Source organism: Scyliorhinus torazame, chromosome 7, assembly GCF_047496885.1.
Source record: "Scyliorhinus torazame isolate Kashiwa2021f chromosome 7, sScyTor2.1, whole genome shotgun sequence".
NCBI classification, from domain to species: domain Eukaryota; kingdom Metazoa; phylum Chordata; class Chondrichthyes; order Carcharhiniformes; family Scyliorhinidae; genus Scyliorhinus; species Scyliorhinus torazame.
Genome location: NC_092713.1, coordinates 259,862,210 through 259,881,980, shown reverse-complemented (window position 1 = coordinate 259,881,980; position 19,771 = coordinate 259,862,210). Strand labels below are relative to the sequence as shown.

Below are 19,771 nucleotides of genomic sequence, written 5' to 3'. Positions count from 1 at the left end.
GGAATATTTGATGGATGACAGTTAAGCAAATTATTTATGATGACAAAACATTGTTTTTTGTCGAACACATCAAATTGGAAATTTTACTTTATCAAAATTAAATGCTGGCTGCTGATAGCAGCATCTAGTAAAATGGAGATGATCGTTAATAAGTATTTCAAACAGTAACAGGATAAAAAAAATAATAAAATGAGAAGAAGGAGGAATTTTGTATGCTCAAAAGCCTTGGAAGAAATTAATTTAGTTCAGTGGGAACCACAGACCATCTGCATTAGTCTCTGTCCTATTCTGCAGGTCTAGTGCACATGACAAACACAATTTTTATTAACGTTAGGGCATGGTACCTAGAGAGAGACTAAAATTCTGCTTTTGTGTTGTGGTGTGTACTACAGCTCGTTAAATCATGAATTGTTCACTTACATGAGGGCTGTCTTAACAAGGTACAATGTTGCCCGGTTAATCAGATCTGGCACATTTAAATCCGATGCCAAAAGATTGATACAAGATTGTCAGTAATGAAGCTTACAGTGTTAAATGAGGCCGATGTAGAGCAAAACTATTCCAAGTTTCCAGATTTAAAATCAGGTTCAGTAAAATGCTGGGGAAAATAATTACCTCATGAAGGTGAGAATCCTTCTTTTTCGATGACAGATTTAGATGTTTTTCCAGTACACTGCAATACTTTTCTGTTTCCTTATCATATTTCTTCTTTGCTTCCTTCATAACAGAAAAAAATAGGAGCGAGTGAAACATCTCAATTTAACAATGGCAAACTTCAAGTAATCAAGCAAAAACATTCAGTTTATTATTTTTCGCCAGAAGAGGACAGCACGAGAAGATTTGATAGAGCTGTTTAGTTATTAATGGATGGCCAAGGCACACAGAATTAGACTGTTTCCAGTGCCTACCAAAACAAGGGATCATATTGTAAGATTCAAGATGGAGAATCTGAGGAAGTTTGCTTTATTTACACAGCTATAAAACTACACAAAGCATAAGAGTTGTTTACTTAAGCAGATACCGGAGGGGAGAAATTTTCCCAAAATTGCAGAGCGCTGGATCAGGCATCAAAAGCTGTGTGGAAACTCGCTAGCTTCACAAATGCCTTTCCTTGCCTGATTAAACAGCACTACCATGAAATTTCAAAGTGCTGGAGAGGATCACACAGCCAGCTGGGAGTGGAGGGGGTGCCTAAACACGGCGGCAAAGTCAGGATTCGGAGATTGGGGTGCTGTTATTAAAGGGAACCCCAATCTCAAAGTTACATTAAAGGCCCCACAGAGATCAGGACCCCACCACCAAGATGATCAGGACCATTGGCGGACAAGGGGAACAACGCCCCCCACACACACCACACGCAGGGCAACCAACCACCAGCCACGCAAATATCAGGCCCACCCGCCACGCAAATATCAGGGCTCGCCCTCCCCACACCATGCGCATCAGGGTGAACCGAACGACCCCCTCCCTACCCGCCTCGTCCCTGCCCCCCCCCCCCCTCCCCCCAACCAGCATTGGGATGCACCCCCCTACTGGAACCGCCCTCCCAACCCGTCGCTGGCACCATTCACTAGTCGGCTGATTTGCACATGATAGCACTTCGACACCAGTCCAACCAGCGAGGAAACATGTTCTAATTAATGACAAAATCACAGTAAGACTAGCCATGCCCTCCCACTAAAACTATTTTGTATATTGGCAACTACTCTGACTGAGGTAAAGGAACTCTTTCAGGTCCTCAAGTGAATTTTTAAATTATACTTATCCAGTATAGCTAAAGACAACATAATAAAATAATTTACCCCATGTGACTCAGGGCAAAATCTCTGTGGCATGTGTAACCTGTTGAAGAAGCTTGTGACAAGAGAACCAGCTTGTCAAATCACAGAAAGTGATCACTACATCAGAAATGTACTGCTTATTAGCTAATCTTAGCTTTTCTCTGGAAAGAATGTTGGAGGGCAGGGGGATAAAAAGGAGGCAGAAAGAAAAGTAAGGGAGTGGGGAGCAGGAAGGAAGGGACAAAGAGAATTGGGCAGATTACCTTTGAAGTTCCAATCTGCTCCTTCCGAAATCTTTCCAAAGGGCTGATGAGGGCCTCAACAGCATTCTCAATCTAACATGAAAGCAAAGCAGTGTTAGAGGTGTCATCCTATAAACAGTGCAAATAGGTAGAATACGAAGTGAGACTCGAGATACGACAAGTATTCCTTTTCTCAAACAAAGTTGCCTGAACCATAGAAAAGATATGGCACAGAAGGGGGCCATTCAGTCCATCTTGTCATGCTGCCGCAAAGACACCCAACTGCCCTTTCTAATCCCATCTTCCTGCACATGGCCCATAGTGCAATAGCTTGCAGCACTTAAGATGCAGATCCACGTACTTTGTAAAAAAAGTTTAGGGTATCTGCCTCCACCACCATCTCAGGCAGTGAATTTCATACACCCACCCTGCGTAAAAAGATTTTTCTTCTTGTCCCCTGTAATCCTTCTGCCACTTACCTTTAATCTATGACCCCTGGTTTTTGAACTCTCTGCCAGTTGGAGCAGGCTCCTGCTGTCTACTTTATCTCTACCTGTCACAATTTTGTATCCTTCAATCATGACAGTAAAATAGGTGGATTATAAGTTGCAATGGGGAAATAAGAAAGTTAAAAATGGATATAGATAGGTCAGAAGAGTAGACCAAAATTTGGCAGATGAAGTTTAATTTGGATAAGTGTGAAGTTATCCATTTTGGTTGGAAAAATGGGAAGGCAACTTATTATCCAAATGGAGAGGCACTTCAGAGTGCTTTGATGCAGAGGGATCTGGGTGTCCTCATGCATGAATCACAGAAAACTAGCATATAGGTACAGCAGGTAAAAAGGAAGGCAAATGGAATTTTGGCATTTATAGCTAAAGGAATGATAATAATAACAATAATCTTTTTATTGTCACAAGGAGGCTTACATTAACACTGCAATGAAGTTACAGTGAAAAGTCCCTGGAGTATAAAAGTAGGGAAATGCACGAGGCAATAGCGAGATCACACCTGGAGGAGCTTTGGTCCCCTTATTTGAGGAGGGATTTAGTTGTATTAGAGGCAATTCAGAGGAGGTTCACTAGATTGATTGCAGAGATGAGGGGTCTGTATTATGAAGAGAAATTGAGCAGCTTAGGGCCATATCCTCTCGAGTTTAGAAGAATGAGAGGAGATTTAATTGAGGTATATATGATAGAAGGTATTCACAAAGAAGATGTAGACCGATGTTGCCTCTTGTTGGGCAATCTAGAATGAGAAGTCATAGTTTTAGGATACGGGGTAGCAGATTTAAAACAGATTAGGAGAAATTACTTCTCTCAAAGGGCTGTGAATCTATGGAATCCGCAGATTTATAATTAGTAATAGGTTGAAGGATTATGGAGAACAGGCAGGAAAGTGGGGTTGAGGCGAAGACGAGAACAGCATGATCTTTCTATACAGCAGAGCAGGCTCGAGGGGTTGAATTGCCTATTCCTGGCTCCTAGTTCATATGTCACACCTCAGCCAAGGAACCCCTTTTCCAAGGAAAATAACCCCAACCTCTCCACGCAGCTACAATTCTCCAGACCTGGCAGCATTTGAGTAAATCTTCTCTGCACTCTCTCTAAAGCAATTATGTCCTTCCCGTAATCTGGTGATCGGAACTGCACACAATACTCTAATTATGACCTCACCAGTGTCTTATAGAGTTCCATCATTATATCTCTGCTTTTGTATTCCTACCTCTGTCAATGAAGGAATACCTAATTTGCAATCTTATCCATCTATACTGCTACCTTTAAGGACTTGTGCACCTGAATGCCAAAATCTCTCACTTCACCAACCCCTCTCTTTTACTGTTTGACCTCCCCAAATGCATTACCTCACACTTATCGGAGTTGAACGACATCTGCCACTTTCCTGCCCACTCCACCAGCCCATCTACATCATTTTGGAGCTTACAGCTATTCTCTACACTGTTATAGGCCAGGGCTCAGAAATTCCAAAGTGTATCATGAAGTTCACCTGACCTACAACCTTCATGTTGAATTTGGCTAGGATGAGTACTAAAGCCTTCACAGCAGGCGTGATTCATCAGACTTCCTAAACACTTCAATCAAAACAAGGTTGATACTAAGAATGTAGTTAACACATATATAATATATATATATATAGATTAGAAACACAGCAATAATTTTTATCAATTACAAACATAAAGACACCACACAGCTACAGTAATCTATGTACATAACACTTCATGAATTCCCCCTTAGCTGTTCCAATTCAATGACAAAATCCAATTAAATCAAAACCCCTTTTCAAGGGCGGGCCCAGCACACTATAGTCTCACTTGAATGGGACTGGTCCTTTTCCTGAAATTCTGATCCACTTCCAACCAGCTGATTCAAATTCCTTCTGGAAAGCAACTATATCTTTAAAGTTACCAAGGCAGTTAGCCACAACCAATGTGCTTTTTACTGGAACAGCTTTTAAAATGAAAACAGAACAACAGGGAAACACTTCTTTCTCCTTCTGCAGTCCAAAGCAGTCAAACTGAAACTGAAATCCCCTCTTACCTCACAGCCACAGCCCAATGTGTGACAAGTCACATGATAAGAGACTAAAACTTTCTTAAAGGGACACTCACATGACAAAACTATCCACTGACACAATTTTTGTGTCATCTGCAAATTTCCCAACCGTGCCCCCAACGTTCAAGTCCAAATCATTTTAAAACTGCTATGTATAAGACAAACAGCAGTGGTCCCAACACCGAGCCCTGTGGAACACCACTTGAAACAGCTTTCCAGGTGCAATTAATTTCATAATAGCGTGAGTTTCTGATATTAAACTTCTTAAAGTTCGAACAATACAAATTATAATAATTTCTTTGTCTTAAGACCACAAAGCAACCTTAAATTCAACATGAGCCTTATTTCTCCGAATTTACTTTTCACTGATAGGTCAATCTTTTGCTTTCACAAGTCACAATCAAGTTAAATACCTATTTACAGCTTGAAGTAGAAGAATACTGCATTCTCCTGTGACACAGGACATCATTTGTATTTTGGTCTTGGGATATGGGAGACACTGGTGAGTCCACATTTATTGCCCAAACTATTTACACTAAGAAGGTGGCAGTCAGCCTTCTTCTTGAAGCACTGTAGTTGGTGTGTGTAAAAATTGAGCTCTGTCGGCAGCATCACTGTGCCAGAGACAAACTGTATTTGCGTAAACTACAAACACTCAACCACCATCTCTGCCGCAAGATTGCTCAACTTCTCTCTTAGTACAATCTTGAGCAACGCAAAATAAACTTGTGGCAGTAGGTTTTTCCTTGAACAATTCTGTTTGCAGATATTGAAGTAAAATCAAATCAGACAGGGGCTGGGATTCTCAGTTCCGGAGACTAAGTGCTCCCGCCAATGTTGTTCTCCTATTTTCTTTCTCTGTCAGTCTGGCCTCAATAAAAGTTGAGACGGATTCGCACGTAAACAGAAGTTATTTATTTAGCTTGCAAGCTTAATCATCTTACAGAAATGTAACAGGACGTCCAGCCTCTTACACTCCAGAAAACGACTGAACTAACAGACAAAGGGATCTCTGCAAAATCAGTTCAAATGGTATCAAGTTTCACATACTCGACGGACATAGGTCAGCCTAGGTCCCTCCTGACCTGTTTAATCTATTCTGATTGGCTCACTTCCAATCCCTTTCTCTGGCCCCTATCAATGCAGCCTCACTCTTATAGACACACCTCTTCCTGCTTTTTCCATGCGGTCCCAAATTCCTTTGTCCCTAACTGAAAGAATCAAAGTGGCTTATTTCTACATTACATTAACTAGTATCTCTAAAGTAACTATTTTATATCACATTCGTCACCAGCAGAGAATAAGGACTGGTCCCCGCTGGCGCTAGGAGCGTCACCCAGGTGCTATTCACATACCTTTGCATTGCAAATTTATCCACGGCAACAAGTGCATTGGTTTCCCTTCACGGTCTCGGGCTGCCATTTTGAACGGGTGCCCCCCTCCCGCCAACAATGCAAATGTTGACCCCCACCGCTGACAAGGGAAGTACACCGAACCCCTCAGCAAGGAGGGACATCCCCCCCCCCCACCACAGGAATAATGGGTCACCCCCCCACAAAGCACGCATGCATGAGGGTGACCTGATTCCCTCAGCTTGGAGGGCTAAGTGATTTCACTTCCTCTTTTCTAACCACAGAAAGCACTTTGCATTGTTGAAGTGGTCAGGAGCTGTCAATCATAACAAGAATGTTCATAAACATTGCGGTTAGAATCAATGGGGGTATTTCAGATGCATTCAAGCATGAAGGGCAAGATAAACAACAAACTTTCTGGCAGCTGTGTTTAAACCATTAAGCTGTCAATCAAGGGCTAGCGAAAGGTACTGCTCGGTGAAATTGAATGAATGCTGATCATTTCAAAGGATCGCAAAGGATTTTAAGCCCTTTTGTGTGCTCTGGGCTTTCTAGGAAGGCTTTGACACTTCAAAAAGCAGCAGGTTTAACATAATTGGGCTGAGGGAGCAGGTACGAGGAAAGGGAAAGTCTTATTGGCTTGAATCATCAATGAACTATCTGATCTGTTCGCACCTGTCGAAGAGCAGTTCAGGGTGAGAAGGCCATTTCAGAGCTAAAACAGATAATACAAGGATGAAGATCTTAAACAGAGGGTTACCTGAGATCACCGTGCCATTAGTGATCTTTGGGGTGGCCAGGCTGGAAGGAGCAGTCCAGGCACGGACTCCCACCCCGGAGGAGGGTCACAGTGTCTATCCTTTACCCACAACCCGAGCCCATCCAACCCCCAAACCCTTTGGGGACACTCCCTCTGCAGTCTGGGGTAAACTCTATGACCTCCCCCCCCTCCCCCCACCACCTCTTAACAATACTCACACCAAAGCCTGCCCAGTGGACTGGGGGGGGGGATGCAGATTTGGGCTTCCAGTCCATTAACAACATGAAAATTCATGCAAATAAACAGTTTGCATGTTCCTGTACAAATCAGGAGAGGGCGCAATACACCAGCCACTCACTGGAATTACCTTCAAGCCACTGCTTACAATTCCCCAGAATTCTCAACATTCAAACAGCATATTTTGAATATCCCAAATCAGACCATACTCTTATGTCAATCCTCATTACTGCTATCTTAACAACCTATTTCATAAATACTTCCTCGGCTGCCACTCACCAAACGCCCTCTCTCATCTTCAAGATTCTTTAGGACTCCTGCGAACTCCTGAAGTGACCTCGCTTTTAAAAACAAAGAGGACAAATTAGCCAGTAGAAATGACCCAGCTTGCCTCCAAGAACAACAAATAAGACCAGCTCATGCCATTGCATTAAAATGGCTCAAATTAGGACACAACCATCAATTACATTGGATAAAACAAAACTGAAGTAGTTTCATACATTGGCCTGGTTCATTTATGTTTTAACCCATTGCCCTTACCTTTCTGTAATAAAGGTGTCTGTATTTACAGTTGCAAAGAGCTCCTCTGCCTCCATGTATTTGGATAGAAAATTTAATTTATAGTAAGTGAAAATAATGACATAGAAGCAGAAATGAAGCTAATATTCCACCTGCCAGCTTATTCCACCAAAAGTAGAATATAGCATACAGTGACTCATCAGGTTTTCAATTTAAAGCAATTAGTTAGATAAATGAGACCTGTAATTATTTATTTTAAGTACAAATTCAGATCATCTGTGCTCTGTTGGTTATACATTCCTCAAAATGTCTTTGTTTTTTTTTATATAAATTTTTTTATTGGGTTTTTGGAACAAAAATATATTTACTGTTATGTACACAGAATAAGAAATATACATATATATATATAGATATATATATACATATATTGCAGAGAAGGGCACACCTAAACATACACCCAAAAAAAGTAACAATAAAAAATAAAATAGAATAACCGGAAGGGTATTGTGCACCAGCTCAACAGCAGCAACTCTGTACAACTGGCAAAATTATTTACAACACATAAGTAGGCAACTGTTTGGGGGGGGGGGGGGGGGGGGGGGGGGGGGGGGGGCGGTGGAGACTGGGGAGGTAAATATACATTTGGGTGCCAGAGAAACAATTACAGTGGGCAATACTCGAATGGGTTTGGTGTTGGTGTTGTCACTTGCTTCTCCCGGACGGATCTCACTGCCATTGTCGTCTCGCACTCACCCCCTCTTCAGCCATTCCTCCTGTCTTTCGCCTGTATTCTCCTTGTTCTCTGTTCCTGGAGATGCCATGTTTGTTATTGTATCCCATGCCCTCCTTCCGGCTGTCATTTCCCTGCCTCCCCCCCACCTCCTTGGTGCTCCTCTCTTGTTCCCTGTCCCTTCCCTCTACCTCCCCCTCCCCCTCCTGTGATTCACCTTTCTTTCCTCTTAGGTTTAGCTGTCGTGTCTCCCCCCCCCCCCCCCCCCCCCCGCCGTCCCATCTCTCCCTCTCATGCTTTGGCTACTTTCCCCTGATTTATGGCCACCTGGCTTTTCTTCTGCTTGTTCGTTGGCCACAAACAGGTCCCGGAACAATTGGGTAAATGGCTCCCACGTTCTGTGGAAGCCGTCGTCTGACCCTCAGATGGCGAATTTGATTTTCTCCATTTGGAGAGATTCCGAGAGGTTGGACAGCTAGTCTGCAGCTTTGGGTGGTGCTACTGACCGCCTCGAAGAAGGCAGTCCAGTACCCCGCAAGTCTGGGGCAAGACCAGAACATGTGGGCGTGGTTGGCCGGCCTCCTTGGCATCGTTTACATGTATCCTCCACCTCCGGGAATAACCTACTCATACGGGTTCTTGTTAAGTGGGCTCTATGTACCACTTTTAGCTGCGTCAGACTGAGCCTTGCGCACGTGGAGGTGGTGTTGACCCTGTGCAGTGCTTCACTCCAGAGTCCCCACCCTATTTCAATCCCCAGGTCCTCCTCCCATTTCTTTCTTGTTGCGTCCAGTACGGTGTCGGCCCTCTCTACCAGTCGGTCATACATGTCGCTACAGTTTCCTTTATCTAGTATGCTTGTGTCCAGTACCTCTTCCAGTAATGTCTGTCGTGGCGGTTGTGGGTACGTCCTGGTCTCCTTTCGGAGGACGTTTTTGAGTTGTAGATACTTTAGCTTGTTCCCCCTGGCTAGCTGGAATTTGTGTCAGTTCTTTCAGTGTTGCGATCCTGCCGTCCGTGTATAGGTCCCTGACTGTCAGTGTCCCTCCGTCCTGCCCCCACCTTTTGAAGGTGGTGTCAGTCAGTGCTGGTGTGAACCTATGGTTGTTGCAGATGGGAGCTTTGTCCGACGTTTTGGTCAGGCCAAATTGCTGCCGTAGTTGGTTCCAGATCTGGAGGGTGGCTATCACCACCGGGCTGCTGGAGTGTTTTTTGGGTGGAGATGGGAGTGCTGCCGTGGCGAGGGCCCGGAGAGAGGTCCCCATGCAGGAGGCCTCTTCCGCGCGCACCTACCCGGCTTCTGGCTCCTTGATCCATCCCATTATTAGCTCGGCCGTTGCCACCCAGTGGTAGAATTGTAGGTTTGGGAGGGCTAGCCCCCCCTGGATTTTGTTTGAAAAAGGCCTTGGGATGTAGATCGGAATGGATCTAAGTAGGAAGGGGTACCTGGGCTGTACGTTCATTTTGATCGCCTGGACTCTCCCCGCGAGGGAGAGTGGGAGTGTGTTCCATCTTTGCAGGTCCTTTTTTACTTCCTCTGTCAGCCTGGTGAGGTTCCATTTGTGGATCCCTTTCCAGTCATGGGCTATTTGGATCCCCAGGTAGCGGAATTTGTGTTGGGCTTGTTTAAACGGCAGTTCCGTTAGTGTTGCCTCCCCTACTTGTGGGTGTACCGGGAAGATCTCACTTTTGCTCATGTTGAGTTTGTAGCCCGAGAAGGCGCCAAACTCTTTCAGGAGCATGATGATTCCGTCCATGCTACTTTGTGGGTCTGAAATGTAGAGGAGCAGGTCATCTGCATAGAGTGAGACTCTGTGCCCTCTGCCGCCCTTTCGGATCCCCCTCCAGCTTTTTGCTGCTCTTAGCGCGATTGCTAGTGGTTCGATCACTAGAGCGAACAGAAGCGGGGACAGTGGGCATCCTTGTCTGGTGCCCGTGCAGCTGGAAGTATTGGGAGTTGGTGTTGTTGGTCCATACGCTCGCCATGGGAGCGTTATATAGGAGCTTTACCCAGGAGGTGAACCCTGTCCCAAGCCCGAACCGCTCCAGCACCTCTATGAGGTATTTCCATTCGACTCTGTCGAAGGCCTTTTCTGCATCTAGGGACACGATCACCTCTGGTGTTCTCTCCCCGGAAGGGGTCATTATCACATTCAGCAGGCGCCTGATGTTCGAGGTAAGCTGTCTATCTTTAACAAAGCCCGTCTGGTCCTCTGAGACCACCTCTGGTACACAGTCTTCTAGCCTTTTGGCTATGATTTTAGCCAGTATTTTGGCATCTGCATTCAGCAGTGAGATGGATCTGTATGACCCCATTCCGTTGAGTCTTTGTCTTTCTTAAGTATCAGCGAGATTGAGGCCTGTGCTAGTATGGGCGGCAGTGTGCCCCTAGCTAGCGAGTCTGTGAATATCTCCCGCAGGTGCGGGGCCAGTGCTGTCGCAAATATTTTGTAGAAGTCCGCCGGGGACCCGTCTGGTCCCTGCGCCTTCCCCACCTGCACGGAGCTAATGCTGTCCATGATCTCTCCCAGTGCTGGTGGTGCTTCCAGGCTCCGTTTTCTGCCCTCCCCCACGACTGGAATGTCCAGTCCATCAAGGAACAGTTTCATCCCGGACTCCCCCAATAGGGCTCTGACGTGTAAAGCTCTTGGTAGAAGGCCTTGAAGGTTTTGTTGATATTTTCTGTTTCTAATGTGCCTCAGGTATCCCTGATTTGTGCAATTTCTCTGGTGGCTGCCTGCTTTCTCAGCTGGTGTGCCAACAGGCAGCTGGCTTTGTCTCAGTGTTCAGATAGGGTCCCACGTGCCTGACGGAGTTTGTGCAGTGCTTTCCTGGTGGAGAGCAGATCAAAGTTCCTTTGTAGCTCTTTCCTCTCCACCAGGAGCTCTACCGTCGGGGCCTCGGAGTATTTACGGTCTACCTCCAGTATGGAGTCGACCAGCTGCTGCCTAGCCACCCTATCCTCCCTATCTCTTCGTGCTTTAAAAGCGATGATTTCCCCTCTTAGTACGGCCTTTAGCGCTTCCCAGAACATGGAGGGTGAGACCTCCCCGTTCTAGTTGTTCTCCGTGTACTCTGCTATGGCCCGCGATATCTTTTCGTTGAAGGCTTTGTCAGCTAGTAGGGCAATGTCCAACCTCCATGTGGGGAGTTGGGCCCTACCCGTCTCCAGCCTCACGTCCATGTAATGTGGAGCGTGGTCTGATATCACAAGTGCGGAGTATTCCACTTTGTCTATCCCCGGAAGCACCATTTTCCCCACCACAAAGAAGTCAATTCTGCTGTATATGTTGTGTACTGGGGAGAAGAAGAACTCCTTCTCCCCTGGATGGGCGAATCTCCAGGGGTCCACCACTCCCATCTGTTTCATAAAGTGACTGAGTTCCCTTGCCATGTTTGGGGTTTTCCCCGTTTTGGGGTTTGATCTGTCTTCCGCTGTATCCTGTACACAGTTGAAGTCCCCCCGCATGATTAGTCGGTGCGTCGCTATGTCAGGGATTTCTGCCATGGTCTTCTTGATGAAGCTCGTGTCGTCCCAGTTGGGTGCGTACACATTAACTAGTACTACCGATGCCCCATGCAGGGCCCCGCTGACCATGACGTACCGTCCCCCTGGGTCCTGAACAGTCTTTGTCGCCCTAAACATCGTCCACTTGCTGATCAGTATTGCCACCCCCCTGGCCCTTGTCCCATAGCAGGAATGGTCCCACCCAGCAGTCGGTCCTGCTCTCTTGGGTGTGTCTCTTGGAGGAAGACTATGTCAGCCCTCATATTTCTTAGGTGGGTGAGGACTCTGGATCTTTTCACTAGGCCGTTGAGTCCCCTTATGTTCCAGGTGACTATCCTGGTGGGGGGCTTCTGTCCCCTCGCTCCTGTGGGATTAACCATACTTACGTGGTGGAAGCGCCCCTGCCCTCCGGGGTTTCCCTTTGTAAGGGGGCTGTCTAGAATGGCTGCTGTCACTGCTCTCTCCATGCGGTCGGGTTCCTGCGCTCTGGGGTTTCCCCTTTGTCCAGGGGGCACCCGACATGGACGCCTACCGTATGTCCGCCACGCGGGTAGTCCCCTGCAGTCTGGGGTCTCCCTTCGCCCAGAGACCGTACTGGGTGGGTGCTTGCAGCGATTCCTTGTTTCGAGCCCTTGGTTGTGGCACTTTGTAGCCCTATTGGTATTCCTTTTCTGGCCTTGTTTGTCCCTCCTTCCCTGTGTCCCCCCACGCCCCTGGTCTCTCCCTCCCTGTGTCTCCCCTCCTCCCCCCGGTCTCTCCCTTTTCCCCCCCTCTCCCGAATACCCCTCCTTTGTCCCTCTTTCCCCTGTTCCTTTCCCCGTTTGCTCTCCCGCCTCTGTTAAGTAGTCCCCCTACTCCCTGCCTGGCACCTTCCCCCCTGTTGGGGGCACGCTGCGGCCCTGCTTTGTTTCATGCCCCCGGCGCTAGCATTCCTGCTAGTGCGGTGGCCCCCCTCTCGGGAGTTACTGTCTCGCTTCTCCCTTGCCCGGCCTCTGTGGTTTTCTGTCCGCTCTTCCCCCATCCTACCCTGCACTCCTCTTGCTTGCTCTCCCTTCTCCGCTACTCTCGTTCCCTCGTGCTGGTGCCTGGTCTCCCACCTGAAGCGGTCCCTCGGGCAGTGGTTTGCTTTTTCGTTCCGGGTGCGCTCGCTGTGGTCGAGGTGGGGGCGGGTGGACCTGCTGTTACCTACCTCCCCCACCCCCCCCCCCCCCCCACCAACCAGCATGTTGTTGCCCCTTGCCAGGGGCCCCTTATTTCTCCCCCCAGCTGCTGGTTTTCCAGCCCATGTTCCTCGACAAACTTGTTTGCTTCGGCGGGGGCTGTGAAGTATTCTCTATTTTGGTATGTGACCCAGAGTTTCGCTGGGTACAGCATACCAAAACGCACTTCGTTCTTGTTAAGAGCTGCTTTCGCTCTATTGAATTCGGCTCGTCTCCTGGCTAGGTCTGCCCGAATGTCCTAGTAAATTCTGATGAAGTGTCCTTCCCATTTGCAGGTTCTGTTTTTCCTGGCCCAGCGCAGGATTGTTTCCCTATCTTGGTAGCGGTGCGGTTTAGCTATAACTGCTCCCGGGTGAACCCCTGCCTTGGGCTTCGGGCGCAGTGACCGGTGTGCTCTGTCCATTTCTGGTGGGTTGGGGAAGGTTTTCCTCCCCACTAAGTTGCCCAGCATCTCAGCCACGTATGCTGTGGGTTTTTTACCCTCGATCCCCTCTGGTAGGCCCACTATCCTGACATTTTGCCTTCTCGAGCGGTTTTCCTGATCGTCCGCTCTGCCCTTCAGGCTCCCCTGTGTTGTGCCCAGTGCCGCCACCTCCTTCTCCAGGGCCATGATCCGCTCGCTCATGTCAGTCGCGGCTTTCTTCAGCTCCTTAATGGTCGCCTCTTGGGCTTCCAGTTTCTCCTCTTGGGCTTCCAGTTTCTCCTGTGCTCTGCCCAGGGCGTGCTGCACCTCTGCCAGGGCCTTGGCCATTGCTGCCTGCACTGCGGCCTCTGTCTGCTCCAGCCTCTGCCTTGTTTTCCTGCTGATGTTCCCTCAGCGCCTCGGCAAAGGCTGCCTTCCAGTTCCAGTTCCCTCCTGGCCCAGGGGGAAAATGCTCCTGTCTGCCCAGTTCTTTTTGTTGTGGTGAACCTTCCGTTCCACCGCATCGTGCGCTGATTAGCTCATCTGAACGGGCTCGCACATTGCCCAGTCTGCATTTGGTGCCCCTTCTCCCTCTGCTTTGGCACCATTCTGGCATTTCCCCCCCCCCCCCGCTTTGGTCCGGGCCGCCGCTCATCCTGCCCTGCACTCTGCGCTGCCGTGCGCCCAGTTCTGCCGCTCTAACGAGCTATGGAGTCCAGGTTTTTCTTCGTCCAGGTTCGGGATCCCAGGTTCGATCTCGGCTCTGGGTCACTGTCCGTGTGGAGTTTGCACATTCTCCCCATGTTTGCGTGGGATTCACCCCCACAACCCAAAGATGTGCAGGCTAGGTGGATTGGCCATGCTAAATTATCCTTTTATTGGAAAAAATGAATTGGGTACTATAAATTTTTTTTAAAAAAAGATGTTGCAAACTCCACACCGTCACCCGAGGCCGGAATTTAACCCGGGTCCCAGGAGCAGTGAGGCAACAGTGCTAACCACTGTGCCACCATGCCGCCCAGTTCTCCTTCTTCTCCCAGTTACATAATATATACACCCAGATTGACTTTTTTGTAATCAGGAAATCGGTGCTTCCAGGGAGAGTAAGAGCGGAATATTCCGCGATCGTAATTACCGACCACTCTCCACACTACATGGATGCGAGGTTGGAGATGGGCAGTGCCCAGCGCCCCTCATGTCAGTGAGAGTAATGGCTTACAAAAATATTGCATTGTTATGAAACGCTGATGTTATGCGCCAGTTTTCCAACCTGAAACACTAGTTTTGTGTGGTATTTTTGGGGGCTATCAGTGAGAAATGTTTGCCGAAACATTGAGAACTCAAACCTCTATTTCTGAGGCGTTGGGGTCTGTACCTTTTGCCTCGGAGGCCTCAGGCCAGCACCGTTCAGTACTAATTTTCACAAACGGGGAATCGCTGGCTTTGAAAGCAGACCAAGGCAGGCCAGCAGCACGGTTCAATTCCCGTACCAGCCTCCCGAACAGGCGCCGGAATGAGGAGACTAGAGGCTTTTCACAGTAACTTCATTTGAAGCCTACTTGTGACAATAAGCGATTTTCATTTCATTTCATATGGAACGGCACTCGCGGGGATCTCGCATGGGATCAGAGGCCCCCAGGTGCTTGCCCTTTGGGCAGGGTAGTACCCTGGCATTGCTGGTGCCACCTGGGCACCCTGGCACTGCAGGCCTGGCAGTGCCAGATGGGCACCCTGGCATTGCTACCTGGGAGCCAGACAGACACTGCCAAAGCGCCCAGGTGGTGCTGGCAGGGACACTGCCATGGTACCGGGTTGGCACTGCCAAGGAGCAGCATTTTTCACACAGCAGCAATCGGGCCGAGGATGCCCTGCACGGGTACGGGTGTTGGAGGAGGTGCGGGGAACGGGGACCTTCTCATAGTGAGTTGAGGCTCGGGCGGGGCGGGGCCGAAGGAGGTTGCCTCGGGGGCTCCAGACATCAGTGTCTCAGACTTCTGGTAACGGGGATGTGTTGAGCGTACGCACACAAGGTGGCTCTCCTCTGAAGAACTAGAAAATAGGCACTTTTAACCGAAATTAGCCTGCAAAAACCGTACAAAAACATCCCCTCACCCATTACAACATACCATCAAAAAGAAATGCTGTAAAGCAGTAGCTCCTGAGGCTCCAAAGAAACCGAAAGATACGGCAAAGGACAAGAGAGTCGAGCGAGCGGATCAGCGGACCCACGAGGCGGGGGGTCCCCAGCCACAGCTGAGAGAAGGAGACCAGTAAGACGAGCCCCGCCCCTCCCCCCCACCTCCCCAGAAGTTGCACGGAAGAAGTTCCTCATGAAAGAGCTGAAGGATGAGATCAAGGTTGAAATCAAGGCAGCAGTTATGACGGCGGTCATGGAAACACTGGCCACCGCGCAGGTGGCCCATGACAAGGTGGAAGAGAGACTGGAGGCCATGGGGAACACGAGCAAAGAGCTTGAAGAAGCCTCGACGGACCAGAGCAACCGGACATTCGCCGGTTGGTGGCAGCACAGGGGAAAGGGACAGGAGAACCTGTTGAGGCGCCAAAACCTCATGATAGTGGACCTGCCAGAGGGAACCGAGGGAACGGACCCGACAGACTACGTGGCCCAGATGCTGAGGAACCTGGTGGGGAGAGACAGCTTCCCCAACACACCGGAGATCAACAGGGCCCATAGGTCGCTCTGGCCAAAATCCAACGCTGGGGTGCAGCTGTGGACAATCATCGTCAAGCTATACCAGGTTCTCCCAGGGGATTCCTGGGAGGTTTTACAGTACCAGGAACGGGAGAAAATCCTGCGCTGCACCAGACAAACAAAGACTTGCAACTACGGGTGAAATAAGATCAGGATATACCAGGATATTGGGGCAGACCTGGCAAAGCACCAGGCAGAAGTGAATAACGCAAAGTTGGCTCTGTACAGGAGAGAAGTACGGTTCGGGTTGCTGTACCCAGCCAGACTTTGGGTCACGTATCAAGGCAGGGAGCACTTTTTTACGGCCTTTGCAGATGCAGACAAGTTCGTCCGAAGGAACGGGCTGGGCAAACAGCAGTGGAGGCAAAGATGAGGCAGACACCGAGGAAACATAAAATGTTAAAAGACAATTTACGCAAGACTGTTTCGCCTCGTTCTGAACCCGGGAACAAGTGCACAGAATGGAGGGAGTGAAGGCAGCAGAGTGCAGGAGAGGGTGAGGAGGAGACAGAGGGGAAATCAATGCAGCGGGCGTAAGGAGGAGTCCGGCCAACCCCCGGAGGGGGGGCCTACTACACTAGCGGGAAAGCTAGCGCCTGGAGGTAAGGGGAGGGGAGGGGGGGGGGGGGTGTGTGCCGGTGCAGCTGCCACCGGGGAGAGAGCACCTGGCGACAGGGAAGGGGTGTACACTAGCAAGGGGGGGCAGACGGAGAGGGGGGGGGGGGGGGGGAACAGAAGGAGGGGCAAACGATAGGGATGGGGGCTAGCAGAAGGGGAGAGAAGCAGAACCACAGGGGGAACAAAGTGACAAGGTGGGGGGGGTGCTCTAGGCTGGCTAAAACAGGCCACACGAGGTAACAGGGAACAAAATGGCGCCGTAAAGCGCCACTATGGATAGTACCCAAACAAAGGGAAACCCTGGAGTGCAGGAGCTCACCCACATGGCATACACATAGTTGGTGGCAATGTTGGGTGGCCCCTGGACAGAGGGAACCCCCAGAGTGCTGGGGCGCATCCACAAAGTAAGTATGGTTGATCCCGCAGGAAGGTGGGGACAAAATATCTTCATCAGACTATCATCTGGAAAATCAGGGGACTTAACGGCCCAGTGAGAAGATCCATAGTCTTCACCCAACTGAAATGTATGAGAGCCGACTTAGTCTTCCTCCAAGAGACACACCTGAGGGAGAAGGACCGACTTCGGGTAAGAAAAGGATAGGTGGGACAGACGTACCATTCATGCTTTAGGACGAGGGCTAGGGGAGTAGCCATACTACTCAGCAAGAGGACGGTGTTTACAATGACGAAGACGGTTACGGACCCAGGGGTAGCAGTACATCATGGTCAGCGGTGTCCTGAACGGGACATCAGTGGTCCTGGTGAACATGTATGCGCCCAACTGGGATGCCACAGAATTTATAAAGAAGACCCATGGCGGAAATCCCTGGCAAGATAACTAAGTGAGTTTATGGAGCAGATGGGGACGGTGGATCTGTTGAGGTTCACACACCCGGGAGAGGAGGGGCTGGAAGCACTGCTAGGACTGGGAGAAGTCTGGGAGAAACTGAGAGAGCATCAGCTACATGCAGACAGGGAAGACGCCGGGACCGGGTGGGTTCCCGGCGGACTTCTACAAAAACATTTGCGGCAGCATTGGCCCCGCGTCTGCGGGAGATGTTTGCAGACTCACTAGCGAGTCTTGCCTCCGACACTAGCACAAGCCACTATATCGCTAACACCCAAGAAAGACAAAGACCAGACCGAATGTGGATCCTACACACCCATCTCGCTGCTCAATGTAGATGCGAAAATACTGGCATAAATCCTAGCCAGGCAACTGGGGTACCAGAGATGGTCGCAGAAGACCAGACAACCTTTGTTGAAGGTAGACAGAGTAAGAATTCTTACAACACCAGGCTCCAGAAGCAATTCTACAACTCATCCGCTTCATCCTGGATCACAACGTCTTCACCTTCAAATTCTTCATCCAGACACACGGAACTGCCATGAGGACCAAATTCGCACCTCAATACGGCAACATCTTCATGCACAAGTTCGAACAAGACCTACTCACCGCACAGGACCTTCAACTAACGTTATACACCAGATACATCGATGACATTTATTTCCTTTGGACCCACGGTGAAAAATCAGTGAAATGACTACACAATGACATCAATAAGTTCCATCCCACCATCAGACTCACCATGGAGTACTCGCCAGGTTGCATTATTGGACACACACATATCAATCAAGGACGGTCATCTCAGCACTTCACTTTACCGCAAGCCCACGGATAACCTCACAATGCTCCACTTCTCCAGCTTCCACCCTAAACACATTAAAGAAGCCATCCCCTATGGACAAGCCCTCCGCATACACAGGATCTGCTCAGACGAGGAGGAATGTAACAGACATCTACAGATGCTGAAAAACGCCCTTGTAAGAACGGGATATGGCACTCAACAGTTCCAACGTGCCACATCAATAAACCGTACCGACCTCCTTAGAAGACAAACATGGGACACAACCAACAGAGTACCCTTCGTCGTCCAGTACTTCCCTGGAGCGGAGAAATTACGACATCTCCCTCGCAGCCTTCAACACGTCATCAATGAAGATGAACATCTTGCCAAGGCCGTCCCCACACCCCCACGACTTGCCTTCAAACAACTGCGCAAGCTCAAACAGCCCATTGTTTGTAGAAAACTACCGAGCCTTCAGGAGAACAGCGACTACGACACCACACAACCCTGCCATGGCAATCTCTGCAAGACGTGCCAGATCATCGACATGGGTACCACCATTACACATGAGAACACCACCCACCAGGTACGTGGTACAACCTCGTGCGACTCGGCCAACGTTGTCTACCTCATACACTGCAGGAAAGAATGTCCCACGGCATAGTACACTGGCGAGACCATGCAGATGCTGCGTCAACGGATGACGGGCATTACACAACAATCACCAGGCAGGAATGTTCCCTTCCAGTCGGGGAACACTTCAGCAGCCAAGGGCATTCAGCTTCTGATCTTCAGGTAAGCGTTCTCCAAGGTGGCCTTCAGGACACGCGACAACACAATCGCCGAGCAGAAACTGATAGCCAAATGCCATACGCATGAGTACAGCCTCACCAGGACCTTGGATTTATGTCTCATTATATTCACCCCCACCATCTAGCCTGGGCTTGCAAAATCCTCCCAACTGTCCTGGCTTGACACAATTCACATCTCTTTAACTTGATCATCTCCCTGGACACAGAAAAGGCTTTTGACCACCTCTGGTATGCAGTTCTCCAGTCACCTGGCTATGATATTTGCCAGTATTTTTGGGTCTACATTGAACAGCGACATGGGTCTGTAGGATCCACAATCGGACGGGACTTTGTCTTTCGATCAAGATGAACGTGCTGCACAGGTTCCTCGTCCTGTTCAGATCCATACCGATCTACGGGGGGAGCGGGGATGGGAAGAATCCAAGGATCCCCAACAGGATGCTATAGAGGGCCTGGCCCTCCAAAACCTACAAATTACCACTGAGCAGCCACAGCAGAGAGAGTGAGGGGATGGGTGAAGGAACCAGAAACTGAGAGCCAGACTAAGAAAGTAATAATAATCATATTTATTATCGTCACAAGTAGGCTTACATTAACACTGCAATGAAGTTACTGTGAAAGTCCCCTAGTTGCCACACTCTGGCGCCTGTTCGGGCACAAACTGAGGGAGAATTC

At 49.0% G+C, this 19,771-nt stretch overlaps 1 protein-coding gene across 2 annotated transcripts in view; it reads right to left on the bottom strand.

Annotated features, from left to right (window-relative positions):
- Positions 1–19,771, bottom strand: part of LOC140426992 (rho GTPase-activating protein 26-like) — a 315,317-nt gene that overhangs the window by 194,611 nt on the left and 100,935 nt on the right. For both annotated transcript variants that reach the window (XM_072512347.1, XM_072512348.1), the window contains exons 3-5: positions 7,225–7,286; positions 2,045–2,116; positions 616–717 (exon numbers count right to left, since the gene is read on the bottom strand). In XM_072512347.1, the coding sequence (XP_072368448.1) occupies positions 616–717; positions 2,045–2,116; positions 7,225–7,286 (236 nt within the window). The remainder of the gene's footprint in view (positions 1–615; positions 718–2,044; positions 2,117–7,224; positions 7,287–19,771) is intronic.